This window comes from Pempheris klunzingeri, chromosome 9 (genome assembly GCF_042242105.1).
Source record: "Pempheris klunzingeri isolate RE-2024b chromosome 9, fPemKlu1.hap1, whole genome shotgun sequence".
NCBI lineage: Eukaryota > Metazoa > Chordata > Actinopteri > Acropomatiformes > Pempheridae > Pempheris > Pempheris klunzingeri.
This window is the reverse complement of record NC_092020.1, coordinates 19791555-19818727: the sequence shown is the minus strand read 5'-3', so window position 1 is coordinate 19818727 and position 27173 is coordinate 19791555. Positions and strand designations below refer to the sequence as shown.

The 27173-nt window shown below is 42.0% G+C and overlaps 4 protein-coding genes across 7 annotated transcripts; 3 read left to right on the top strand and 1 right to left on the bottom strand.

The window, feature by feature from the left end:
* The first annotated feature begins 877 nt into the window (after positions 1-877).
* Positions 878-10287, top strand: mcm7 (minichromosome maintenance complex component 7). The gene is made up of 15 exons (XM_070837447.1): positions 878-1059; positions 3453-3532; positions 4260-4424; positions 4557-4681; positions 4824-5004; positions 5085-5222; positions 5311-5460; positions 5620-5734; positions 5859-5990; positions 6347-6430; positions 6753-6964; positions 7047-7312; positions 7475-7643; positions 8723-8832; positions 9649-10287. Exons 1-15 carry the CDS (start codon positions 1029-1031, stop codon positions 9872-9874), a joined length of 2184 nt encoding a protein of 727 aa, XP_070693548.1. The 5' UTR covers positions 878-1028; the 3' UTR covers positions 9875-10287.
* A 695-nt stretch (positions 10288-10982) lies between these two features.
* On the top strand, positions 10983-14242 carry LOC139206822 (uncharacterized). Its single transcript, XM_070836420.1, has 4 exons — positions 10983-11040; positions 12270-12314; positions 12408-12568; positions 13448-14242. The coding sequence occupies exons 1-4, from the start codon at positions 10983-10985 to the stop codon at positions 14240-14242; spliced, it is 1059 nt and encodes a 352-aa protein (XP_070692521.1).
* A 762-nt stretch (positions 14243-15004) lies between these two features.
* Positions 15005-22082, bottom strand: cops6 (COP9 signalosome subunit 6). Of its 4 annotated transcripts, none has more exons than XM_070836784.1 (10): positions 22021-22082; positions 20616-20737; positions 20302-20433; positions 19597-19685; positions 19102-19191; positions 18971-19018; positions 18744-18867; positions 17334-17426; positions 16992-17092; positions 15005-15479 (listed from the first exon to the last, which is right to left on the bottom strand). In XM_070836784.1, the coding sequence occupies exons 1-10, from the start codon at positions 22065-22067 to the stop codon at positions 15339-15341; spliced, it is 987 nt and encodes a 328-aa protein (XP_070692885.1). In that variant the 5' UTR covers positions 22068-22082; the 3' UTR covers positions 15005-15338. The 4 variants fall into 4 exon arrangements, with proteins under 4 accessions (XP_070692885.1, XP_070692886.1, XP_070692887.1 ...); XM_070836785.1 differs by having other exon boundaries at positions 18753-18867; XM_070836786.1 differs by having other exon boundaries at positions 19129-19191.
* A 170-nt stretch (positions 22083-22252) lies between these two features.
* LOC139207055 (F-box/LRR-repeat protein 12-like) lies at positions 22253-26210 on the top strand. Its single transcript, XM_070836688.1, has 3 exons — positions 22253-22495; positions 22635-22710; positions 23758-26210. Exons 1-3 carry the CDS (start codon positions 22326-22328, stop codon positions 24808-24810), a joined length of 1299 nt encoding a protein of 432 aa, XP_070692789.1. The 5' UTR covers positions 22253-22325; the 3' UTR covers positions 24811-26210.
* Positions 26211-27173: the final 963 nt, after the last annotated feature.

Below are 27173 nucleotides of genomic sequence, written 5' to 3'. Positions count from 1 at the left end.
TAATAAGATTACAAGAAAAGATGTTTGAGTATATAAGATATGAGATGAGTGTATAAATCCTAAATATACAAGCATACTTTACAGAGATAATCAATACATAAGAGCAGGAAAAGCTAATTACCTAGTGTTTCATAAGTTCACAAGTATGCATTGAGAACAATATGTCAGGGGTTAGTAAATTGCTGAGGAGAGGGGTTTTAGTCTCTTTTTTATTGGAAGGGTCTTCAAGTACATTCATTATAGAAAACATGTTTTTGTTTGTGAATTTACCTCTATGAAACGTATCTGAGATATTTTTACTGAAATGTTGATTTTCACATATATTGTGTAATCACAGTGGCACTCACTATTCAAACATAATATAAACAGAAACATAAAATAGATTAGTTTTAGTCAGTGAAATACCACTTCAATGCAGCTAATTGGCCCTTCATAACATCAGGTAATTAAATGACTAACAATATATGCTATTACATTTACAATATGTAAATAAACTATGCCAAAAACAATGAAGCACAGTGCATAAGTGCAGTTCAGTGTTTTACAGGACAAATTTGAGTGCAAGACTTCAAGAGTTTTTGTGAGGAAATTACCAACACGATTTTTGTACCTTTTTATTTGCCCTTCGATTATAGTAAATATCCTTTGTGTTGCATCCAGTAAAGTTTGAGTTCACTCTTGGGTCACTCAGTTGCATGAAATCCAATCATCGCATTTCGCGCCATTCCTCAGTACCAGGGCGGAAGTTTGCCGAGTCACGTGACAGACAATCGCCCGCAGCTTTCGCGCCACCACGAGAGCCCGCCTCCCCCAGCTGAAAGGAGCCACTCGATTGGCTGCTGTGGACGTCAGACTCGCGCCACTTTTTGCACCGCGGCCGGTGGAGACGTGCGGGCTGAGAGTGAATGAATATCGGTCTCCGGTGGTAGTGGAGTGACCAAAACCCAACAGATTGAGAAAATTACACCTGTGGGTCGTTGCTGCTTTAGGAATATTGTTATCTCACCGGAGGGTCGACGTCTGCAGCCATGGCTCGTAAGGATTATGAGGCCGAGAAAGGTAACGTGAATGGGTTCCACAATAATGCATGGCAGCAACAGGTTGGCCTGAATTGCTAAACTTTTAACTTAATGTGTTCTCTTAAATGCTCTCTGCAAGCGTATGTTGGTTAATATGTATCACGGGGTGCATTGGATACATTAGCTGGTCCAAAAAATATTTAATGGTGTTTGTGCTGCTCCAACTAACGTAACTCACTAATTTCATAGCGTTGCCTCCTCGTTTTCCCTCTGCACTACCTTTATTCCCCTTAGACCACAACCCTGAAAGTGTATGTGCATGTCTGTTGTAAAGTACAATAACTCCTTGACATGGGGGAACCGAAGTGCTCCGTGAAGTAGTATAAACTTTTTCTGAAGGTTAGCGAAGTTGTTGTTAACTAGTTGAGCTTTGTCTGTGGGCTTGTGACTGCACGGTGACCCGGATGGATCCGCTTAAACAAAGGAGCAGGCGCCACTGGTGCAAGCACATGTCCGACAATAACTTACATTTAGCAACGTTAAGTTAATGACAGAAGGGCGAGATCTCTTAGTTACGACATGTTAAGTTAGCATCATATGCGCTTTTTCTCTTTTTTTTAAATTCTTTAATATGTAACTAAACGTCCCAGTTTAAACGCACAAAACGACCCAATGATAAAACAAGTTAAGAAAGCATTATCGTGATTTAAAGCATCCTTTTTCGGCATGCTCAACACACGCTGTTAAAGCTATTAGAGCCGCTTTTTTACGATGAGAGATAACATTAGCTAACAACAAACAGCTGGCTTTTACTTGTTGACGCTAATTTACGTGATACGATGAAACAGCGCACCAATACAAGTTAACGTTAAATGTCTTAAACATAATGTCCATAAGTTCAGCAGTGTTCAGTCCGTATTTTTCACACATCATTATCAACAGGACCAATTTAGAACACTTTCTGAAACTCGGACAGCTTCTGATTGAAGTTAACTAACGCTAACGACGTTGTGTTAGCATGATGGGCAGTTAGCTAGCGCTAGCTCTCTTTAGCTGACTGACAGTTACACATGCTAGCGTACTATTTTACATTAAGATGTACTGACTGTTTTAATTAAAATACTGGTTTGTAAGTCGGCTGGTGGCGCTGTGCCTTGCTTAAGGGAACCCCAAAAGCCTAATTTATGTGAGGGTTTGACTCCACGACGTTTTGGACCCGTTATTTATGTAGTATTCAACACTTTAATTATCACATTAAAAACTACAACAACCAAGCGTTCGTTGGAATTGGATAAAGTATGTAACCGTCCATGCCCGTACGTCAGCTCTCAACGCCAGTTGCTTAGGTAACTAATATGGCTAACAGTTTATTAAAAATGTTATTTATTTTAACTAAAAGCGGAAACTTTACTGTTATCTGATACATCGTCCAATCTGTGAATTCAGCTGCATCTCACTGTGTGTGTAGTCGGAAGTTTTACTCGGGCTGCATCAACCGTCCGAAGCCGTCAGCGTTAAACATTAATTCTGCGACCTCTTACCGCTCGGTGTTTATATAAAGAAGAGTGGCTGACATTGATGGAGCCGCCTCTGTGTTACAGCGCAGCCCTGCTAACCCCAGCTAGCGTTAGAAGATGGCTGTCCGTGGTTTTGAAAACAACAGCCAGGACTATTTTTAAGAGCGGAGGGGGGTCGCGGAGGGGAGTCGCGGAGGGATATGAGAGTGACGAGGCACAAAAAGCCATGTGCTGCTTTGTTTACAATAACATCCTCGAACACAGAAATAAGAAAGCTGAGCTGCAGTTTTTCTCCCACGGCGTCAAAGTAAGTGGAGTATTTTAACTACCACGCCAGGGATAGTTTAGTTTATTGTACCGGGGAAGTGGATATTGTTGGTAGTTGTGGCTCTTTCGAGAAGTGAGGGATATTTTCTCTAAAAAAATGGACACTGAACTGAGCGCGCCTGTTGTTGTATTTACATTCTCACCTCGAAGCTATCCGTCGCGTATCGCCACTTATTTCTCTCTAAAACTGTGGCAGAAGATGAGCACGGTCGGAATTCGCTTCGTGTAGTACATCAGAGGCAGTTTGTGCTCTACTGTAGGCAATAGTGACTCATCGAGATTACAGGATGCCATGTTACTCAACAAAGGGGGTCGTCGCAGGACAACAAATTAGCTCCCAGTCTGCAGGCCCACTGGTGGTGGTGTTTAGTGTTTTGTTTTTTTTCTTCAGCAGCTGTTAAACTTACCACATAGCTTTAATACTTCATCAAATGAAAATGTAACGCAAGTAAACAATGATTTCTTTGTGTGTGTGTGTGTGTGTGTGTGTAGAGCAAACAAAAAAATCTCCACCTAGTGTCTGCTGGATGTGGCCTGTGTTTTTCTGCTGGGAAATAGTGCTGAAGGTGTTTTTGTTTGGTTTTTGCAGGCAAATGCAAACGGTTCCTGCAGGAATTCTACACTGAGGATGACAATGGGAAGAAGGTGTTCAAATATGGAGCCCAACTTGTAAGTATAGTTCACCTTTTGATGATAATATTATCCACTGCTTTGGCCTTGACTAGCAATGTTGCTGACTAAGAGGTGATATTGACATTATTGCACAAAATGATAACATGAAGGAAAAAAATGCCAATTATCTTTTGTATTATTGATGATAATTTAATCCACTCTTTATCCCATTAGAATTTCAGTTAGTTGTCGCTTAACAAAATGTCTTAAACTAGAGGTTGAAACCCCTCAAGTGGTTCCTTGCATGTTTTTGAACAAAATATATATCGTATCATATTTTTTTGTGTAAAGTGAAAACCTAAGGCACCCCAGTTGCTTAGGAGCTAAGAATCTTTGGACCTGGTCTAACAGTACCACAAAGGTCTGGTCTGGGAGCTTTTTGATGCACCCCTCACTCATTTCCTGCCATCATTTCACTATTACTCTCTAATAAAGGCATAAAATGCTCTAAACATCTTTAAAAAGTCACCACTTGAAGATTGTTGCTTCACTCAACTGTTTTTCAATCTTGCATCACTGTAAAGTGAAATAATTACTACTAATAATAATTACTATATGTCCCCTCTGTTTGAAATGCCTAGGCCTCCGTACTGTATCGCATTATAAACCTGCAGCTGTGACTGTGCATCCAGATAAAAGACTTTGAAAGTGCGGAGGTGTCATTGGTGTGCAGACAAGGTCGTGTAGTTAAGTGGCGCGTCTAATTACTCGTCTGCGTGTACAGGTGGCGTTGGCCCACAGGGAGCAGGTGTCTATCTTTGTGGAACTGGATGATGTGGCCGAAGAGGACCCCGAGCTGGTCGAGAGCATCTGTGAGAATGCAAAGCGCTACACGGGCCTGTTTGCCGACGCCATCCACGAGCTGCTTCCAGAGTACAAAGAAAGAGATGTACGTGTATTCGCACAGTTGGCCGGGATGGTTTAAATTAAGTAAAAGCACTTCGATGAGAATATCAGCTGCAGTAAACATACATACCTGTTTATTAAAGAGGAAATGCAAAAATGCTTCTGTTGTATCCAGATTGTGGCCAAGGATTCTTTGGACGTGTACATTGAGCACAGGCTGATGATGGAACAGAGGGGTCGTGACCCTGCAGACACTCGAGACCCTCGTAACCAATACCCACCTGAACTCATGAGGAGATTGTAAGTTGAATTTTCAACAACAAATTTCATCTGGTTTAGTTTTCAGTCTTAAACTCTTAAATTTTCTCAAGGATTCTATTAAAATATGCATGTGTGTACTTAGGTGTGAATACTGTTCATGAACGTTATCTTCCATCTACAGCGAGCTGTACTTCAAGCCTCCCACCACCACTAAACCCAAAGTGGTGCGTGATGTTCGAGCAGACAGCATCGGGCACCTGGTGACGGTTCGAGGAATAGTGACCCGAGCCACTGAGGTCAAACCAATGATGGCTGTCGCTACGTACACATGTGACCAGTGTGGCGCTGAAACCTATCAACCAGTAAGATTGGATTCAGTCCTCTTGCATCCATTGACAATACACACATGTCGGGTATCCCTCAAAGTCTTTTTGTCCTTCAGATCGGGTCTCCCTCCTTCATGCCCCTCATCATGTGTCCCAGCCAAGAGTGCGTCACCAACAAATCTGGAGGTCGACTCTACCTGCAGACCAGAGGCTCCAAATTTGTCAAGTTCCAGGAGCTGCGTATTCAGGAACAGGTAAGGAACCACGTCGAAGAAAATTGTCACTCACTATTGCCATAATCTGTGCTCCGTTTTCTCACGAGTGTGTTCTGCCGTCCCACAGAGTGACCAGGTGCCAGTCGGTAATATTCCACGGAGCATGTCGTTGTTCGCCCGGGGAGAAAACACACGGCTCGCCCAGCCAGGAGATCACATAGCCATCACTGGAGTCTTCCTCCCTCTTCTGCGCACAGGCTTCAATCAGGCTGTTCAGGTATGAGGCTTAATTTAGGCTTTGTCTGCTTTAACCCACATTGCTCACAAGCCTGAGATCAAACCTCTAAGGTACGTTATTCACTGTCGGTATGGAGATACTGACTTTTTATTTTTGCTGTCCACTGTCCTATCCTGATTTTGGTTTTGGTCATTTCAGGGTCTTTTGTCAGAAACCTACTTGGAGGCCCATTGTATCACACTCATGAACAAGACAGAAGACGATGAGCTCGGCAGAGAGGACCTGACTGATGAAGAGCTTCGCAGCATCACAGGTCAGAGTTTGTTTGTTGAACCTCAATAAACGGAGACTATATGATCCCAAATGGATGCCAAAACCTGACTATCTTTTAGGAACTGAAGCAAATTAGGGTTTTTTTTGTTTTGTTTTCTAAACAGATGAGGGATTTTATGAGAAACTTGCCGGCTCTATAGCACCAGAGATCTACGGACATGAAGATGTAAAGAAGGCTCTTCTCCTGCTGCTGGTTGGAGGAGTAGAACAGGCGCCTAAAGGCATGAAAATCAGAGGTGAGCACTTCCTTGAACCCTTCTGTTGTTTTTAATCTTTGACTCAGAGGAAAGTAAGTTATCCTCATTCCAAATCTTAAATGAACTATCCAGAATGATGTATTGGGGTTGGTTTTATTTCCAGTGAATCACATCACAGTTCTAACTAACATTTATTATTACAGTAAGTTAAAAAAAGAAAAAATTTAATATTACATTAAGGTTAGGATGATCACATCATTGATTTTTGTCCATATCTGCACCCCCTGTCTCCTATCAATATGTGTGGATAATTTCTGGAAAAACAAAGCGTTTGCCCTTGTGAAATCTTGTTACAAACTGCAACACTCTTCCTGACTTGGCTCTTCTTCCTGAAGGCAACATAAACATCTGCCTGATGGGAGACCCAGGAGTCGCCAAGTCCCAGCTGCTGTCCTACATTGACCGTCTGGCTCCTCGAAGTGAGTACAGTCCTGTTTGTTGGTGTAAAAGTCCTGTTTCTGGTTTAATATTTCATCCAGTTAGGCATTTTCTTTCCATTAGGGCTTCCAGGGTAAAATATTAACTTTTGATGTGCTGGGCTGTCTAGAGAAAAGTGAAAGCTTTTGTTTTTAGGCCAGGTTTTTGACACTAGAATGACTAGAAAGCTTTAGTTTCCATTTTTAAACATGATACCAGTATCTCAATGTCTCTAGTTTGATAGAAACCTACTCAGCATTGTAATAAATTCTTATCTGTACACAAGTTAAACAAAATATATCACTTGATCTCTTGTGTCATCAGGCCAGTACACAACAGGTCGCGGTTCGTCCGGTGTTGGTCTGACTGCAGCCGTGATGCGCGACCCCCTGACCGGAGAAATGACCCTGGAAGGTGGAGCCTTAGTTCTAGCTGACCTCGGCATCTGCTGCATTGACGAGTTTGACAAGATGGCTGACGCTGACCGCACAGCCATCCACGAGGTGATGGAGCAGCAGACCATCTCCATCGCTAAGGTAAAGAGGACAGTGCTTGTTGTTAATGGCGGCTCATTTGGCTTGCGTCCCGTCTCCACTAATGCGTTTCGCTCCTCTCCAGGCTGGCATCATGACCTCCCTCAATGCCCGTTGCTCTATTCTCGCAGCAGCCAACCCCGCCTATGGCCGCTACAATCCCCGCAAGAGCATTGAGCAGAACATTCAGCTGCCCGCTGCTCTGCTCTCCCGTTTCGACCTGCTCTGGCTGATCCAGGACAAGCCGGACGCCGACGCTGACCTGCGTCTGGCCCAGCACATTACCTACGTCCACCAGCACTGCCGCCAGCCACCCACTCACTTCACCCCCATTGACATGAAGCTGATGAGGTGATTGAAACATCTGCTACAAATTCACTGCTATATTAATATGTTTAACACACTGAGGCAGATCCTTATCCCACACAGTTCAGTGTGAGTGAAGTTCAGCAGCAGGCCGTCACTCTGCTGGGCAATACTCTCAACAAGAATCTGAAATGTAAATCTCCCCAGGCGCTACATCGCTGTGTGTAAGAAGAAGCAGCCAGTGGTGCCCGAGCAGCTGGCCGATTACATCACTGCTGCTTATGTGGAGATGAGGAAAGAGGCCCGAGTCAGCAAAGACACCACCTTCACCTCCGCCCGTACCCTCCTCTCCATCCTCCGCCTGTCCACTGCCCTGGTGAGCACTACACCTCAACTCTATGGAGCTGTGGGTGGCTGGGGACTTTTTACAGGCCACATGCATTAAATGAAACAGCTGGAGATCTGTAATTATTTTGTCAGATGCAAGAAAAACTTTTTTAAAACTTGAATATTTTGTCATAAGCATTGCAGAGGTTTCACTCGTACGATCTTAAATATTTAAGTTTAGGAGTGATCATCCTAGTGTCGTCACCAATAGTCCACTGTGTGATAAAGTGCTTACAGTGCAGGTAGTGACGATAACATGGCCTACTGCAGTGTGAGCACTTGTTTCCTACGCTGGACCAAAGATCCCCAGCCTGCCAAACACGAAAGATACAATCTGCACATCAGATGGACAGACGTACATGTATTTGATATTAAGTTTGTTCTTGGCTTTCTAAAGTCTCTCCTGAGATGGTCATGTCTATTGCCTGGTAATGTCTCGGCCTCCGGCTGTCAAAAGTGCTGTTTGTGCAGGTAGCAGTCATCCACCTACTGCAAAACCAGCACTTCAGGCAGACAGGAAGGCAATGTGCTGCACACGGACATCCACAAGGGGGCCAGCTGCAACCATCGCTGTGTGGAAGAAACTGTTAGAGTTGAAGATGATCAAAAATGTATTCATTTGCACCACAACTGTTACATGTAGATAATCGAGAGTGAGCTGCAGGAAGAAGGTTTGTCTGATCCTGGCCAGCTTTGCAGGGTGGGCAGTCAGCCTGTGTGCGTTTGGAGCAGCTGTGCAAACCCATGCAAAACTGACCACGGCCAGAACGGTCATCAGTGTGTCCTACATATGTATCTTCAGAGTATTCAGGTTCCCTTTTAGCGTTTCAACGTTTCTTTGTCTTCAAGCTCAACCTGTAGAGAGACTAGCTGGTGTTGAGAGGCGGAGACTTGGGCAATTGCCGGCCATCCCAGAGGGCATTGCACTTGTCTCGGTCTGACAGTGCCGGCACAACGCAGCCTTCGTAACAAACGCGGATGTGTCGTCAATCTAAATGTCCGCTGTGGGCCACATTTGCTACATTTCCATCACAATCTTCACTGTTTCCTGCTGGTGCCTTTCCGCAGGCTCGCCTCCGCATGATGGAGAATGTGGAGAAGGAAGACGTGAACGAGGCAATGAGACTGATGGAGATGTCGAAGGATTCGCTGCAGGCTGACAAGTCCAGCACCACAAGGTTAGTGTTAACGCTGGAGCCTCAGACATGTCTTTTTAATGATGATATTTGTTCTGTTCAAACTGCACGTAACATGAGTGACCGGATGTCATCCGACCCAGAATTCCCTTTTATGAGTTTGTTGTATGCCTGTAAGAGTACCTGCATATCCTGGAGGAAGCTGTAAAACTTCTCTGGGGTTTTATGGAGCTCTGTTCACACGGCAGCATGTTCACTGAGGCAGGCGTCAAGACCAGTGACTTGTACACACCCCTCATTATATATTGTTCTCCAGTGGGTGCTTTAAGATTTTCAGGAGGCTTTTTATGCCAATGGGAGGGAGCGACGAGCCATGTTTCTTTAAACCGCATCAAGGAACATCCGATGCATATGAATTCGATTGTTCATTAATGGAGGAGTTATATATTGTGCTTATTTGCGTGGGAAGATTGAAATCACACGTCGTCATGGTGAGAGTGAATTCAGAGGCAGACAGTTTGTATATAGACTGAAATCGGGGAAATGGTAACAACACATGAAAAGCTACCTAATAAAGATGCTGTATTTGTTTTAATTTGTACAAAAACATGTGCAAACATGTATAAGAAGTGTTGTGGTTTTATAGGAGGGTTATGTCCCAAACAGTCAGACTATCTCATCTAACTCTTGGTAAAAAAACAAGTGTTTCCCAAAGTGTTAAACATGCTTTTTACAAAAACTTGCACTTTCTACTGGTTCCATTTTAACTGACCTTCAACAGCAATCAACTTACGCAACAACAGTCAAACAAGTGGTCTTCAGACATTTAATAGTCTTAACTGAACCCTCTCTGTTCAGGACTCAGCGTCCGGCCGATGTCATCTTCTCTCTGGTGCGTGAGCTCGCCACAGAGGGGGTGGCGGGCCGCGGTGGAGCCGGCGGGTTGGTTCGCATGGCCGAAGCGGAGCAGCGTTGCGTCTCTCGTGGCTTCACCCCCGCCCAGTTCCAGGAGGCCTTGGAGGAGTACGAGGAGCTGAACGTGTGGCAGATCAACCAGGCCCGCAGCCGCATCACCTTCGTCTGAAGCCCCCGGGACTCCTTTTTCAAGCACGCTGTTTTCAGCCGTGACGGGGAAAACTCTTTGTTGCAGGCTTTCTACAGACTTCTATCATATCTCTTTGTTTTTTTCTCCTTCAGCATTTTGTAACACAAGTCAAGCATAACGTGGACATTTTTAAGCACGACTATCTTGCAAGAATTCCTGCTGTTGAAGATCCATAGCTTTTTACATTTCTGTTCACCAGTAAATCTCTTGTAAATATGTATGTCAGAATTTAGGATTGTGTAGTACCTGCAGTCTGGGGCTTAAAGCTTCCAGGTTCTTTGACACAGAGCATTTCTGTACATTTTATATGTTGTAATGCAAATCACGCAAAATAAGTTAACATTGGGCCTTGTATTGTTACAGAGTTATAATAAATTCACGGTTCGATACTATGCTTTATGTGGTTATTTGGACTCCAGTGTGCACATGAAATGGGATGAAGAAAATTGAAGTGTGCCACAATCGCCCCTGAACACCTGGTTTGTTACCGGCGCAGCCTTCTTGACATAATTGCTGCTTTCAGAAGCTTGTAAAAGAAAAAAAAAAAGCCAACATACAGGGTCCCAACTAATGATTATTTTCATCATGCTTTGGTCTATAAAACGGTGGAAAATGTCCATCACAATTTCCTAAAAGCCCAAGGCTCCGTCCTCGGATATTAATGGTTGTAGTTCAGGGCTTCAATTATTTATTTCAGCCTCATCTGTAGATTGTATTTTCTGATTTATCAGTCAAAATGGTTTTTAAAAAATGGTAACTTTTATTTCCCCTCTTCAAATGGCTTGTTTTGTCAGATCAGCTGTCTAAAACCTAAAGACATTGAGTTTGCTGTCATAAAACAACACACAAAAAGCTGGGAATCTTAATTAAGGTGCTGGAACTTGGTTATGTTGTCAATTTTTAAGTTAATCAACCTAAATGATTTACTGTAATTGTGTTTGTTGCATACAAACAAGCAATTTATAGTGTGTAAATGTGAACACCATGTACCAAAACCAGGATCAGCACAAAGTTAGGAAGCTGCTTAATTTTGACGGTTTACATGTTCTAGTCGAATATACTTGAAGTCAGATATACTCATTGAAACATGGTCCTATTCAGGTGTGACGATAAAGGCTTTGAGAGTCTGGAGGCTTTTGCTGAAGGTACCCTGAAAATGTTTGAGAATTTTTTTTTTTTACTCTTAAAAACATTTACGTACACCTGCATAAATGAAAGTTTTAATGTTGGACGGGAAGTTTATAATGTATATTAGTGTGACAGTATCCTATAAGAATGCAGCCGTAGTCTAATTTTAAGTGCTTTACATGAAATGGTGAACGTGCCGAGACAAAAATGAAGCCTCTTCGTTGCTCATTGAGCCTTCCAGTCACATAACTGTTGGAAAAGCAGGTGTTCTTTGGGTAAAACAACCACCTTTTGGAGCTGACAGCATTTTAGAAACCTCATTATAAATGTACATTTAAGGCCGAGCAGGTTGTCATCTGTGATTTGTAGCACTTTTTGTTGGCTGAGATATTGTGTTAGTAGGCAGCATTTTCCCCCACAGTTGCAGTTGTCCCAGCAGGTGATTCTTTCCTTCCAGACTTAATGGGGAGTTTCCATTTGAAGTCTGCTGTCTTTATGGCTCTGCTGCTAAAGGCGCAGGGGCTTTTTATTCTCAATTGGCGCCAAAGGCCCCTTATTAAACGGTATTAAAAGAGAGGTGGAGACAAGATTTTGGTGTCAGAGTTGGTGGAGCGCTATTGGACGGGAGATAATGTTTCAGGGGGTCCCGCAGACAGAGCTGTATTTAACCCACTCAGCCCTGTTAGCACGGTGAAGACAGCTTCCTGAGCCAGGTGAGTAAAACAAGGCCATTAGGTGTTGACAGCGCTGGTCCATTCGACACCATCTGTGTGTATTTAGAGCCAAAGCAGGTTAACTTTGGCAGATGCTTCATCAACAATTTGTCTTATGATGCTGTGAAACATTTATCTAAAAAGTTCCTTTCTAATCTATTTATTATACACTTATATTCTGCAAAAAATGACTAAATTTCAATGGAAAGGACTAACATACACACTTTAAAATGAGCTTTTCTCCGTGAGTAGTGATGTATAAATGTGAAATTCATTTTAAAAAGATTACAAATTAGATCTCTTGCTTGATTACACAGCAGTGATTTTCTGAGATCTGTCCCGAATAATACAAATCAATTTTTGCCTCTCTGGACAGCAGGGGTTCAAGATGATTTCCTCATTGTGGTTGGCAGGGGCACTCTGCTGTCTGCTCCCAGGTCAGTTCTGACTCTTTATTATACAACTGCTACAACAAAAATGTGTCAAAAACATGTTAAATGAGCATCCACTGAATGATTTGTCTCCTCTTCCAGGTCTGCTGGATGCCAAATCTTTGTTAAGCACCATCAAGCAGGAAGGTAACTTAAATAACTTCAGCTGACACTTAAAAAACACTTCAGAATTGGTTTATCTTCTCAGGAACTGAGCTCCTTCATCTCATCTTTTAACAGAGATGGTCCCCGTCAGTGATGTTAACATTAACTGGATGAGAGCAAACGGCTTTCTGAGTCACTCCAGACCGAAGCGTAATGTGGACCCAAGGTGGTACAGAGGAAACCCAGACTTCCAGTCTTATTACCGCTACTACAGCAGCATCGGACACACTGAGGGGGTGAGTTATAAATTAATATCATGAATCTATATTTCCTGTAAAGATATAACACTTTGTGAACGGATGAGTGTACACAGTCACATCCTGGGAGACTCCAGTGAGAATCTTTGTCTGGCAGCATGACCTCTGTAATAATTACAAAAGCAGAAATGTATTCTGACACAGAAAGAAAAGTCAATATCTTCTATCTAGACGACTGGGTCCCTAAAGTGTGAAATGCCTCAGAGAGTTTATTTCAAAAACATTTGATTCAAGAATTCAATCTACAAAGTGAAACTGTATTTATTTACATATTTATGCCAATTCTTACCATAATTAATCCACACCTATATCAGTTATTCATATTCATCATGTGCAATTTATTTTTTTCACATTTGTCTGACTTTTGAGCTGCTGTGACGAGTGAATTTCCTCGATGTGAGATTAATAAAGTTTATCTTATCTTTATCTAACTCTGATCTTATGTTGTCATATTTTATCTTATCTTCAGAAGATTTTCCCTGCAAGATAGGGGGCATTTTTTTCCTTGATTAGATAGTGGACAGTACACAGTTTATAGGAAATGAGCCGATGACATGCTACTGGACTCAGACTAGGGACGTTCTGATTACAAGGTCGGCATTACCCACAGTTTAATGCTAAACCGTGGCTCGTTATTGACTTAAATCTTCATTTTGCATAGAACAGTGCTGACACCACTTTATTATATATTACTCATAAGACTGGCGTTATAATCTAGCTTCATATCATATTTCAGTTTTGTCCAAATTCATAAACGAAAATTACACAATAAAACAATCCTCATTGATTTACTTTTTTTTTTAAGCCTCTGCAAATGAGTGTGTCATCCCTTTAATGGTCCTGTTTTTGCCCTCTCAGCTCTATGAGATCGACAAGCTGCGGATGCTCTACCAGCAGATGAGGTACCTGGAGCACACCTACGGACCCAACGCTTCCTATTTCCAGAGCAAACTGGGAGTGCCAATGATCGCGTGTGACCCAGCTACAGACAAGAAGTGCAAAGTCGCTGCTCCTCCCCCACCCCCAATGAAAGGGGTCCCAAAGCTCACAGAGCCCCCGGCAACTCCTCCTCCTCTTCCTCCCGCTCCATCCATCTCCCAGGCTGACGTGCTCTACCTGTGCAACAAGAAAGACCCACTCTGTAAGCCCCATATCGTGTACATGCCCACCGGTGCTGTGCCCGTGCTCTGCGACCCCCGCTACCACAACCACTGCGTCCCTCAGAAAGCCGCTCCAGAGCCAGCTGCGGTGCCCCAGCCTCCTCCCCCTCCACCAAAAAAGTCTGCCCCCCCACCACCACCACCAGTCCTCGTCAAGAAGTCCCCACCGGCCCCTATCCGCACCTTCAAGGGCATGGAGTACGACTGTGACCCCTACTGGGACCCCGACTGCCTGATTGACCACCCACCCAGGCCCATGAAGGGGAAGGTTGTGGTCCCCCCACCACCGCCGCCGCCCCCTCCTGTGGTGGCAGAGGAGAAAAAGGAACCGGTGGAGGAGCCAGCTCCCCCTGTCTCCGTCCAGAAGAAAGTAGTCTACCCGTACTACTACCCGATGCCCTACAACCCCATGGATGACCTGTATGACCCGTCCCGCTTCCACTACCCACAGCCTGCTGCGTCTGCTGATGAGCCTGAAGAGGAAAGTCAGTAAAACTCCCACCATGTGTTGGAGGAAAGGCGCTTTTACTTTAAACAGACTTTAACTGACAACATCTAATGAACAATTTCATATTTTGAGGGATTTCAAACATACTGTAATGGAATACAACCTGCACTAAAGCGTAGTGCAAATGTTTTACAGTATTTGTTTAAACATTAATAATCTGACAACTGTTCATGTTTTCACCATTAATGTCAGCAAAACAGTTTTCAGTCATCACAAGCATGTAATGCTTCATGAGATAATAAAGTGTCAACAGAACAGTTTCTCACGAGTGAATGAGTTGTGTTTTGGTGTTAAATGTAAAGGTATGAGAAAACAGAAAGCAAAGACGACATTACCCCTTCTTATTGCCACATGGCAGGTAAAAGCAGACCACTAAAATAGACGTGCCAACCTGCAGGCTGGGGGTCGTTACGTCTACTTCCACTGTGCATTTAATACCAATAAAAATGCTGACTCCTGTTAGACCTCCGACTCTGGAGCTGCTGCCCTCCCCCGTTTTCCTGCTGCGTATGCCTGCCTGTTCAGACCTCCGAGGGCAGTCGAACAGCAGGAATGCAACTTCAAAAGACGAGCTAACTGCAAACACTCCTGACATTAAACCTGCAGCTCCACAAAGCTGAATTTCATAGGCTCGTTTCAAAGCGCAGGTCTGATGTTTTTATAGGCTGTGTGTTGTGTATAGTTACTATAACATAGCCTGTTACCATCAAGTCAACGTACAAAGAAGAAGAGTCAAAGTCCCATGAAAAAAAAAAAAAAAATCAGCAGATCATTTATTACATACAGAAACATGAAACAACAGAACAAACGGGGTGAAATAATACAACGTTCATGTACAGAGGATTCATTTCTGTGCACACCCAAGACAGTGTTGAGCGAAGGTTTGTACACGTCTCTTACAGACTGGTGTAATTAAGTGCTTCTGGATACACTTGTGGCTGAAAACGGTAAACTGGTTTGAAAAGCTACAGGTGGTTAAAGAATCTGTTTTAGGTGAACGAAATACAAAGAAAACTAAAAAGAACGAAACGGAGCCAAAAAAAAAAGAAACTGCAGCGCGTGTTTGTCTCTCTGCTTCGGCTCAAAAGAAGAGTCCTCTCATCCTCCGTCCGATGCCCTGTCTGTCATACAGGACGTTGAACTTGTTGATGAACTGGTTCATACTGTTGCAGGTCTTGGTGATGGTGCCTAAGTACGCCATGAGGCCCACGTCATTACATTGCTGCAGGGGGCAAAGAAGAGGCACCGTTATAGAAAACACTGGTAACTATGGTAACTAAATCCAATCTTTCCTTTTTATGAGTCTGAAGTGCAGATTCTCATCTTTCAGTACATTTAATTCCATATCAAATTCATCCAATTTCTATATTTGGAATGAAAAAACTGCTTTTGTTCAATCTTGTTTCCTGCTAAATTAAACATTGTAGACTTTCTGACAATATTCTACCTTTTTCTTATCGTTTATAAATCACAAAACCAGCAGTTATTTGATAGAGCATCCCAAGACATCTGTGTCATACAGCTCAACTACTGTCCCATTAAACTATTAAAGACACATAGAAGAACCGCACGGTAGCTCTGGGTGACACGCTCCCCATTAGGATCAGCTTTGGCAATGTAGTTTATTTTGAATCAATCCCACGCACACAGTCCTAGTGCTGAAAATACTTAGTGTATTAATCCGCATCTGAAAATAGTCCCCAGGAAATAAATACTTGCTCCTGTTTGAATGACGTTTGCTGAATACTGTGGTCGGGGTCCATGAAGCCTTTTAACAGCAACAATTCAAACACTTTCAAAGTACGTTCACCAGGAATTTCCAGACAGTTCCAGCAGTTGAAGCAGTGAAGAAAGATTACAGAATTCCTTTATGCCCACAGATATCAATGTACATTGTTTATTTTACCAGCTGATCATATTAACTTTGATTGCATGCTTGCTAATTTCCAGAGTAAGGGACTTATCAGGCTATGAATGGTCTATCAAGTCTCCTTTCTGCAGAGAGAGCGATGCCCGTTCTTTTCTGTGGCTCCTTTACAAAGTCATTATTTTCTAGTGTTTTGTCAGCAGGCCAGTTCTCAGTGAAACGACAGCCTGGCATGTTGGTAAAGCAACAACAAAATCCACCTGTTCTCGAGTGACTGATGAGTCAATCTATCCAGTACGCGTCTGGTGCAAGATGCAAGGACACGACAAACAAATATGACGACAGGGATTAAGATTGTGTAGATGAGGACACTATAATTCAAGCATATTCCTAGCCTTAAAAAAATAGGGTTGAAATAACGCCTTTTCCACTTGGAAGACTTTGTATGAACCCTGTACTGTGTCCAGGTGTGTTTACTGCTCTTTCATAAACTATATAACACATAGAAATATATGTGTGTGGTTTGAGCATTTTGAGAAAACATGGCGGACATCTTTGAACCGAAACATCGTTCTCTGTACTCTCATCTCCTCCCGTCTGTGTACTGATGTGTTTTTGTTCATTATTGGTAAATTTAAAAACCACAATCAGTCTTATGAAGAAGAAACTCCGGCTTTAGGCCGAGAGACACAGACAGGCTGGGGAAGTCGAAGTACCAAGACAAGGACTAACAATTTGTTGGTTTTATGATTGGTGTTTTTTATGGGATTTCCTTTAACCGATATTTTGAAAGATTTTTTGAAAACATAAGCATTGAATTAGGGGTATAAAAATTGTTGTATGTGGAGGTTCACAGAGCTTGCTTACATCGTAGAAGTCAGTTTTGAATTTTGTGGTGCTGAGGACCGGCAGTCTGTGGCACAGGGCGTTCGCTTCTCGAAGGATCTCGTGGTTAAACGGCACCTCGCCTGTGGTACGTGGAGACAGATGGGAAAGAGGAAAAACTAGTTAAAGCACCAAAACAGTGAGGTAAGATGATGCTGTCCAGGCAGTATCGAACTGTGACAGGCTTGTAATTATGGAGATGTTTTAGTGGCCTCAGTTAATGGTGTAAAAGTGAGGAAGGGAAACAGAACAGCTGTTCTCCCAACTTATTTTCACATTCTTTGCTCTCACGGCCTCATTGAAAAAAAAATAAAATCCTCTCACCTGACTCCACGGCTTTGACGTACTCTAGAATGATCTTCACCCGGCTGTGGAGCATCTTTATCGCACTGTGCTGGGCTATGAGGTGTTCAGCAACTAAACGAGAGGGCAGAGAGGATATTAGAGTTTAAAACCTACTCTGACAGAATCCATTTTTAATGACACTGTCGTCTATTATTAGTCTGTTCACAGGACAGCCGTTTCCTCCAAATTCAGTTTTTCATTCAAAAGCTGGTGATGGAGAATTCAGTCTGTTCTTTTAAGTAGTTCTTAATGTTTTGCTTGGGATTTATTGTTTTAAATGTGTTATGTGCATATATGCATTTGTTTTCCATAATTTTATTCTGCAAAGAAGTAAATTCAAGATTCTGTTCTTCTAATGTACAACAGGGGCACTAATCTGCTTCAGTTTTTATATCTATACAAAATCATCTTTATTTTCATGTTCTCCACCATGAGGTTTTGCTTATCATCTCTTACCAAACTTAATAATAATGCCTTCATGTTTAAGATGCTATCCTAGGATTATGTCAGGCTAACATAAAATCAGTACATTTACAAACAGAAGACAAAAGGACACACAATTTCACATTCATTCATCTTACATGCAAGACATAAACCTCTAATCCTGGCCCCCCTACGCTCTGCAAACACACTCACACCTCACATTAATTCTATATCCTCATCCCCCGCCATGCCACAATAAATTTTTCTGTCTTTTAGAGCCTAATAAATTGGCTTCCATACGTCACTGAATAGCTTCATTTTATTTCATTGTCTTTTCTATGGTCAAATATCTGTTTTGGTTATGTCTACCTAATGTGTTTACAGTATAAACATCTGATAAGGCAGACAGTTCACTGGGTATGCAACGACGAATCGGATTGCATATAACCAGCTAAGAGATGCCTGAATCTCCTAAACTTCCCCTCCAGAAAGACATTAATTTATACTTGCATTCTAAATACCTGCAAAAATGTGTCCTTTGGTTATGGGGGATTAAATAAGTAAGTACATCTTAAAAACAAGATAGACCATTACAGCCCGGAGCTGCACTAACGCACCGCTGCTCTACAAAGTCTGTTTAATCTTTTATTTTGAATGTAGAGTCTCTTAAAATTCTATTGACAATTATACAGTACAAAGTATTCAAAGCATGGCTACTGAAATTTAACTGCAAGAAACTCCACTGATATCTTCACTAGTGCACCTGGAGTAGCCATTTTATTTGGATTCCTCAGTAACAAGTCTGAGATAAGAGCCGAGATAACAGCTTTATGGGTTAAAGTTAAATAAACAAGGTTTATAAAAACAATGACTGCAATGCATATGTTTTACAGTTAGCATGACCCTGAACTGCACATTAATTCACTCAGTCTTCAATCATCAAAAGGCAAGAATTTAAACAACAACCTCTCTCACCTGTTGAGTTTTCTCCGGTGCCAGTGGCCGTCATTCGAGCCACGTGGTCGACGCCGATTCTCTCCGCTTCCTCTGTGGCCAGAGTGTACGTCAGCTCAGCAAACAACATGGTAGCCTGGATTCAGAACGTACACGTCAGATTAAACAATGCTCTGTGGGATACTGGGTCACTGCTGCAGTTAGGGATGTACAGATGATAGGAAACACAGAAAGGGTACCTCGCCATTGATGATGTCAATCACAGATTCATAAACACTAACGGGAAGCTGAAGGAAAAAAAAAAAAAAAATAGATGAAGCAGTGGTATTATTATTATTATTAAATACAAAACCAAGGCGTTTTCTCATACTTGAGGTGAGAATGCAGAAGAACTCACATCGGTGTGTTTGGTCATCGGGTTGAGCTTGAGGAAGAGAGGGCTCTCGATAATCTCACACACCTGACAGAGAGGGAGGGAAAAAACAATAAGAAAATGTGTCGTACACACACTATCAGACGTTAACATGATTTCACTTTTATCACAAACAAAATAAAACTCACTTATAATATAATGATGCTGTTATATACATTGGCACTGTGCTGGGGTTCAGAAAACACAATTTCTGTATTGGTTAAACATGAAACCTTAAGAAAAAATATCAGAATTCCTGTAATATTAATGTTACTGCTGTGTTATTTGCTTTCAAAATAAATGTCACAGCTCAGGTATCTGACCAGTGGAGGTCAGTGCTGCAGCAGGACAGGCTCACTCTGAGTGGCCCCTTCCCTCTGCGAGTGAGCAGTTAAGGATCTTCTGCTATCATTCACGTTTCCTCTACATATCACGCCTTTAACTTATGCCTACCTGCTTGTGAATATGGATATCTGACTGGTCAGGGGGGCCGCCTGTGGTGTACCAGCCCAAAAACTCCATTTCTTTGAAGACCTGTTTGACTGAGACACAAAATGAAATATTCCAGTAAAACATCAACCACCTTCTACTAATAAATAAACATTACTCAGTGAGCATGCTATAATGTACAGCAAGTCATTCATTATTGTAAAATGAACCCCGACAAGGTGATACAGGTCTGGAATCATCTTGAAGTGGTTCATTTTGCAGTAATGACTGCCACACACTGTACATTATCCTGGTTACACAGCTTTGTACTAAATAAATCACTAATTTGACATAAGATAATGATTTTAAAATGATTTTATTAAATGACCCATCAGAATCGAGGATTCAACAAAGCCGTGTTATAACTGAATCTGACGCACTTACCATTACATGTTTTATTTATATCAGCAACAAAAAACTAATTAGGAAAACCTAAATTGGCTAAAGTACATTTCAGGAACTGATCTGATGGATGCTGTTTTGGCCAGTAATCAATAATCAAGTCACTTCACAAAAATCCAAGCAGGATGCAGAAGGAAAGTAGCATTTCTTCTGTGTTCTTAACACCAACACAGCACTGCATGGGAATCACTGGCTACACTGCATTTCATGAAAATGAGTCATAAAAAGAGAAGCGTGCATAAAACGTATTCTTCACAAACCACTTACATTGTTCTTCCTTGGTGTAGTAGTACTCCTTGTCAATATGCACTCGGTCATCTATGGTGTGAGACAGCAACTCGAAGGAGTTCATCACCTCAATGTTTCTCCCCTCCTGCTTTCCAATCAGGGCTCCAATCACTGAGCAGGAGGAAAAACATGATGAACAACAGCTGCTATAATAACCTGTTTCGTTAAACTTAACATTTAACTTTCGTTAAAAAAAAAAAAAAAAGGTTAATGAACACAAGACAAGTTGTGCATTACGTTACTGCTTACAAGAAACACTGCGTGTCTTTCTAGCTTGGCGTCGTCATACATACCCTGCATTGGCCGCCCCTCCTGTGAGCGGATGCGTATCCAGTGGTCGGATATGTTGAGGATGACCAGAGGGTGTAAGGCCACAGAGACGCTCCCGGTGACCCCTGAGGCCATAACACTGGGGCTGGCTGCAGTCGTGCAGAGACACAAACAAGACGGGTTTTGACACTACAGCAACTCTAATAGTACTTAACAAGCAGTTGATGAATTGATCAGATGCTTAACATAAGAATTTACCAGCCTTTTTGTTTTATATCATTAGAAATCAAACAACTTTGCATTTTGGACCATTGGTAACTCAAAACAAGGAATCTGAGGACATCACCTTCAGCTCTGGAAACTCGTAAACCACATTTTTCAGTACTTCCTGATATTTCATAGATGGCTGATCAGTTAATCAGGGAAAATCAGATATTATCTTATTACAGATGTATTGTAAGATTAGATTGACTGTTATTGATCTCCAGTGGAGAAATTTGGTCGTCGCAACAATAAGTACAGATATGTGTAGAAAACAAATACAAAGATATATTTATACAGAGAGAATAAAAATAAGAATAGAATACACAATTGAAACTATACAAGCATTTGGAGACAAAATTACACAGTTAAGTGACAGTGGTGTGGTTCATTGGAGCACAGTCAACACATCTATGTAAATAGTGAAGCCCAGACAAATGTATCATATGATTAACTAATGGTACTTCATTTTGTACTTCATTTTGGCTGTATAGGCATTGCAAGAATAGAATGCAAAGTCAATGTAACATTGTAAAATATGGTACATTATCATATAGTATGGGGTATGGTTATATACAAAATGTGTTTATGTTCTTTAGTTATGTTACAATACAAATTCTGGCCGATATTTTGTTTTAAGAATCTGCTAATATACCCAATAGAGCAGTCAGTGATGTGTTCAAAGCTGATATCTTACAACGTATTATTGCTTACATACCTAAAACTGATAAGAAAACATGATTTTTCCTTAATCTGTTTCGATATTTGATAGTTGTTCAGTGACATAAAGCTGCTGCTATAAAAAATGCAGAGCGGACGTCCACCGCAATATTAGACTTGGTTGTTGTTACAGGTTGTCAGAGGGGTTTTCCTGAAACCCGCTTGAGCTGAGAGGTTTAGATTTACACTCCTGGTGCAAACTTCAGTCAGAGACAGGAGGATAAACCCGACTGAAAGGACCCAAAGTGATGCATGTGTTGACAGCTTTACAACACAGCCGCGTATGTTAACCCGCTTATGTCAGCAAGCAGGGGCTGACTACCATCATTAACACCACGTATTCGCCATTTACTGCCAATTGTAATACGAGAGTATATCACAGGTGACGATCTGCTTGCAAGTTTAGTGTTGATATTGAGCAGAAATGATGAGATAAGTGAGAAATACTCGCCTGCCCCATCCACTTCCATTCCTCCTCCATTGCTGGTCGCCATCTTGTCCGGTGAACCGCGCAGGCGCACTGGACTATTCAGCTAACAAACGTTAGGTGGCGATATCGCCGCACCAGGATATTTTAAAATGAGCTCTACCATGTAATTATTAGCATTAAGGTATCCGGAACTCACAGACAGCAGGTCGTTTATTTAACTGTAGACACGATACGATGGGCATAAAGAGAAATATATGATTTAATAGACAAATTGACCGCTAGGTCCCACAATCAAGGGGCAGCTGTTTCCTGGGGAGTGCTGATGCGAGCGCAACCTGTGTGCGTCAGGATATTAGTCCGTGTCCAAGGTTTGAAGAGTTTTGTTTACAAAATGGAAGAATTTAAAGCCTGCAATCTGGACTACTTTCCCGAAAACATTTTAATAGACGTGTTGTCGTATTTGAGCGTACGGGAGCTTGTCAGAGCAGGAAGGTAAGAGGAAATGTAACTTTGCTAAGAGTGTTTCTCCAGTTATTCGTCTTGGGAAACAAAAGTCAGTGTCTGCTCTGCCTTTGTTGTAACTCGTGTCACACGATTAAGTTATTTGTTGTATTTTACGGTGTTTTTTTAGAGTGTGTAAGAGATGGAAACGCCTTGTTAAAGACCAAAGACTGTGGAGATTTGTTGATCTGACTTCATGGAAAGGGGTAAGAGTGTTGCAAGCAATGTGGCTTTACCCTTATTCCTTTTAATTCGTCTTTTTATACAGTGTATTGTTTATTTCATCCACAGTGAAGCATGTAAGTCATCTGATAGAATAGCCATACAGCGCATATGTTTGCTAATAAATGGAAAAAAAACACGTGTATCAATAACTTAACCTCTTTCTTTGGCGATATCGATGAAAGGCTGAGAGTCAACCCTCTACTCTCTTGTTTGAACCCCCCCCCCCCAAAAAAAAAACAAGTCAGGATTTTCAAGGTTAAACTTTTAGCAACATCAGTAAATGACAAAGTGCGCGTACTATAATTTTTTAAAAACAAAATCAGCTGTGATTTAGAAAAACTTTGCCATGACTTAATTTCTAGAAGATTCCTTTTGCTCATTCAGAATGCTGCTGCTAAAGTGATATAGTAATTTATAATGTAAGAAAACTCAAATGCATCAAATTGAATCTATCTTGAAGTGATCATCCGTACACTAGAATATCTGAGTGTTCTGTGGAGCCATTTCATTGAAAATATAATCCAGTAGTCCCTACACAAATGAAGATGACACCTTACTCCAATACTCAAGGCCTCTGTACTGATACATGACCTACACCTCAAAGCTTCTTTTTAACTTACAAACCCTCTTGGCCTCTCAGCTCATCTGGTACAGTCTGCTCACTGTTCCCACCATCATTTAGTTATTATGCTTCACAGAGCTGGAAGAAGACTTGCCCTGACTTTGACTGTCTTAACTTTGATCACCACGACCTATGACTGAACCATTAGCACTCATCATTACCCACCCTCCACATATTTATCCGTGTACTCTTTATTTCTCTAATTCGTCTTTTTAAATGTCCTTTTCAAATGGTTTCTAACGGCGTAACGTGCATGTTGTTTTCAAACTGAAGCACTTTCAATTCCTTTTTTTAATGAAACATGCGCCACTAATGAACTTAGCCTCTGTGAGCCTCTGTTGAAGTAAATGCTATTGTATATGGATTATGTGTGTCTGTGCAAATGTTTCTCATTGTTGTGCGTTAGGTGACATCCCGCATACTTTGGCTCCTGCTGCGTCAGTACCTGGGTTGTGGACTACGGTGCCTACGGTTGCGTGGTTTGCTGCTTTCTGCCCGCGGGGGCACCTTCCTCTCTGAGTCTTGGCTCAAAGCTTTGTCCACAAAGTGCCCTCGCCTGCGTAAGCTCTATCTTCTGCACGCAGACCTGAGAAGCCTGCCCAGTTGCCAGCTTCTACCTCAGTCTTTGCAGGTGCTGGAGCTGCGTGGCTGTGAGCTGCCTCGAGAATTTTTCAACCAGACTCCTACTCCACCTGCTCCTTCCCAAGAAAGAGCAGAAGCCACATCCAGTGTTGGTGCTCAACAGCATAGAAGGGATCAGAAAGGAAAAGGGCCCGGCTCTCCAACAGGGATTGGCATTGAGAGGTTAGTCCTTAACAACGTGCCCTCTTTCACGGACCAGCATCTGCAGAGTTTGACATCCTGGGAGAGGCTCTGTCGATTGGAGCTGCGTGACACCTTTCGTGTGACGGCTAACGGGCTCAGGAGCTGCGCTGCCAAAGAGGGAGTCTGTGGTGTGGAAGGGCTTTCTAGGCTCAAGTTTTTGGAAATAGGCATCACTGGGCGGCAAGGCTACCAGTTACAGATGGCCTCACTCGGGCTGGGGGCAGGATGGCTCGGATTGGAGGAGCTGAGTCTGGGTGGAAAGGAGGTGGGGCCGGGCCTGCTCTGTGCCAGCCGCCTGAAGGACCTCAAGTGTCTGTGTCTGTGGGCCTGCACTCTCAGCGAGATGCAGATAGTGCGGAGCTGCAGGATGCTCCGGGGGCTCCGCCGGCTGGAGTTTTTGGACGTGATCTTCCAGCCTCGGCAGTGTCCACCAGTGGTGGAGGGGGAGGGTGATGGCAGTGGTGGAGAGGAGCAGGGCAGAGAGGAAGCTGCAGGCGAAGATAACACCAATGAAGAGGACAAGATGCTAGATATGAATGATCCTATTCCAAGTCTACGTCGCTCACTGGCTGTCCTGCTGCCATCCTGCTCACTCGTTTTCACCAACTGCTCTGTTCAGGTCAATGCAGAATGAAAGGGGCCTCCTCTGCTGCTGTAGACATACAGGCATATGTCATTTTATAGTCGGTATCAATATCAATGGAGTTTTGGATATCATGAAGGACTTCATGTTTTTTTTTTTTTTATTATTGTGACATGCATATAACCATGCCCAGCCTTCATGGGCTTACAGGATATCACAAATTCGTAGAGTTAGGCCCATAGAGTGATGCATACACATTTTCAAACAAAACAACAAAATGTCCAAGAATACAGAAAACTGAACCACTTTTCACAGATATTCAGACCTTCAGTCACTGAAAAAAACAGCTACTGTATAATACTGGAGAAATCAGGGTAAACTCCAGGTAAAAGGTCCATCTTGGCTTATTTTCCAGTTTTCCCCCCTAATATTTTTGAATATGCTGTCATCACTAGTGACAGGAGGGATGTCAGTTATGAACTGTGTAACTAAAGAGCTTTGGCTTTAGACAAGTGACATGTTACTTGTCATTCATGGCCACATGTTTGTCTAATGTGCATATATACATATATATCTTTAGTTGGTTTTGACAGGATATTTTCAAACCATTTTTCTTCAAACTTGAATAAAAGTGTGTATGTAATGGAGTTTTATACTGTGATATAGTACATTTTAAAGGAAAATCAAATGCGAAGCTCTTTATGGATAAAATAACCGGACAGGAATGTCTGTTGGCCAATCCAGCAAATTAAAAATTCCTGACAAAGTAAAGTACTTCATCACATTGATGATAGCATCATCATGCTACATAGCATACTTGCTATTTTACTTATGCCATTGCCTCAGAGACTCAGACATCAAAGACAGAGCTACTACATTATAAATGGTTTTGGAAACATTACATTTATGTCATCTCACGGTATTTATCATTGTATTTTGTGAGCCTACTGCTTTACCCAGTGTCTCTGAGTAAATCAGTGGGCTGTCTCTCATCCAGACTCATTGCTCACATGAATGCTTTAGTTTCAAGCATACTCTTTTAAACTGTCACAATATAAAACAAAATGGAATTGTGACTGCTAAACTGTAAAGACATAAACGTGTGTGCTACAAAGGCAGAGAACTGAAACGCACCACCGGCAACAATCCACCTGTTTCCTGTTTCCTGGCTACTTTTCAACACTGTACACGCTCAGAAAACATACTGTGTGTGTTACAAGCAGGTCCTCGCTTTGGTTTTGGTGTAACAGAAGAACGGGATATAACATATTTAAATGACTCTTTACCAAGTTGCAACTCACTGTTACTTTCCTAGATTTTTCCCTACAAGATTTTTAGAAATTATGAAATAAGAAATGTTAATTGTAAATGTCCTTTTTTGTTGTATTACTGAGGAATTACATGGAGGATCTGTGTTTCTGACATGAACTGTGTTGCATTGAACCAACTGTTTAAAGAAGGTAAAAATGATTTTAAAAAATTGTTTTGAATAAACCTATTTTGAACAAATTGAAATTTGAGTGTTATGTCTTATTTTGTTAATTAATTGCATCAACTTCTCATGAAATCCATTGGGCTGATCAACAGGCCAACACATATCAACCATTCAAAATAAACAACTTAAAAGCACGTGGTGCTTCTAAATGGGGAAAATTATATATTTATCAATGTTCATCAGTTATGAGGATAAAATTTTGTTTATCTCATTCACATCTTTGGATTTTGGACTTATCAGTTACCTTGAGCTCTAAGGAATTGTTATGGGCATTTCATTGGTGCTTTTGACATTTAATTAATAGACAATTCTTGATTATATTTTGATTGTAGTAGTCAGGAATCCACAATCTCCCAGGATGCTGTGTGGACGCTGAACATCAACTCCGTCCTCAAAAAGGCCCAGCAGAGGATGTACTTCCTGTGCCAGCTCAGCTGCTGATCCAGTTCTACTCTGCAGTCATCCAGTCTGTGCTCTGCACTTCCATCACTGTCTGGTTTGGATCAGCCACCCAGCAGGACAGGAACAGACTACAACGGACTGTCTGGAATGCAGAGAAAATCATTGACACCAATCTGCCCTCAATCCAGGATTTATACACACCCAGAGACAGGAAACATCACTTTAGAACCATCACACCCTGGACGCAACCTGTTCCAACTCCTCAGGCAGCCGCTACAGATCACTGCATGCCACACACAAAAACAGCTTCTATCCACAGGCCATCGCACTATTGAACACTTAAATCTACTACTGTATACACCCATATTCTACCTACCTCATGTATATATTGGAACCTGTAGCCTACATAGTAATTCCATATTTATTCAAGCATCATTGCACTCTGCATCATTGCGCTACTGTCTTTTCACACTTGTTGTCCTAGTTTTTTATATCCATACTTTTTTGCTTTTAAATG

What these genes read in the sequence shown, in the direction of transcription:
- cops6 (XM_070836784.1), bottom strand. Translation starts at nt 22,067, where the DNA reads ATGGCGACCAGCAATGGAGGAGGAATGGAAGTGGATGGGGCAGGCGA. An exon ending in CTACACCAAGGAAGAACAAT is followed by an intron (nt 19,686 to 20,301) that starts GTAAGTGGTTTG and finishes TTTGTGTCTCAG; the next exon opens with TCAAACAGGTCTTCAAAGAA. An exon ending in ATATCCATATTCACAAGCAG is followed by an intron (nt 19,192 to 19,596) that starts GTAGGCATAAGT and finishes CCTCTCTGTCAG; the next exon opens with GTGTGTGAGATTATCGAGAG.
- mcm7 (XM_070837447.1), top strand. Translation starts at nt 1,029, where the DNA reads ATGGCTCGTAAGGATTATGAGGCCGAGAAAG. An exon ending in TCCGCCTGTCCACTGCCCTG is followed by an intron (nt 7,644 to 8,722) that starts GTGAGCACTACA and finishes GCCTTTCCGCAG; the next exon opens with GCTCGCCTCCGCATGATGGA. An exon ending in GACAAGTCCAGCACCACAAG is followed by an intron (nt 8,833 to 9,648) that starts GTTAGTGTTAAC and finishes CTCTCTGTTCAG; the next exon opens with GACTCAGCGTCCGGCCGATG.
- LOC139206822 (XM_070836420.1), top strand. Translation starts at nt 10,983, where the DNA reads ATGGTCCTATTCAGGTGTGACGATAAAGGCTTTGAGAGTCTGGAGGCT. An exon ending in TCTGGAGGCTTTTGCTGAAG is followed by an intron (nt 11,041 to 12,269) that starts GTACCCTGAAAA and finishes CTCCTCTTCCAG; the next exon opens with GTCTGCTGGATGCCAAATCT. An exon ending in AAGCACCATCAAGCAGGAAG is followed by an intron (nt 12,315 to 12,407) that starts GTAACTTAAATA and finishes ATCTTTTAACAG; the next exon opens with AGATGGTCCCCGTCAGTGAT.
- LOC139207055 (XM_070836688.1), top strand. Translation starts at nt 22,326, where the DNA reads ATGCGAGCGCAACCTGTGTGCGTCAGGATATTAGTCCGTGTCCAAGGT. An exon ending in GAGCTTGTCAGAGCAGGAAG is followed by an intron (nt 22,496 to 22,634) that starts GTAAGAGGAAAT and finishes GTGTTTTTTTAG; the next exon opens with AGTGTGTAAGAGATGGAAAC. An exon ending in ATCTGACTTCATGGAAAGGG is followed by an intron (nt 22,711 to 23,757) that starts GTAAGAGTGTTG and finishes GTTGTGCGTTAG; the next exon opens with GTGACATCCCGCATACTTTG.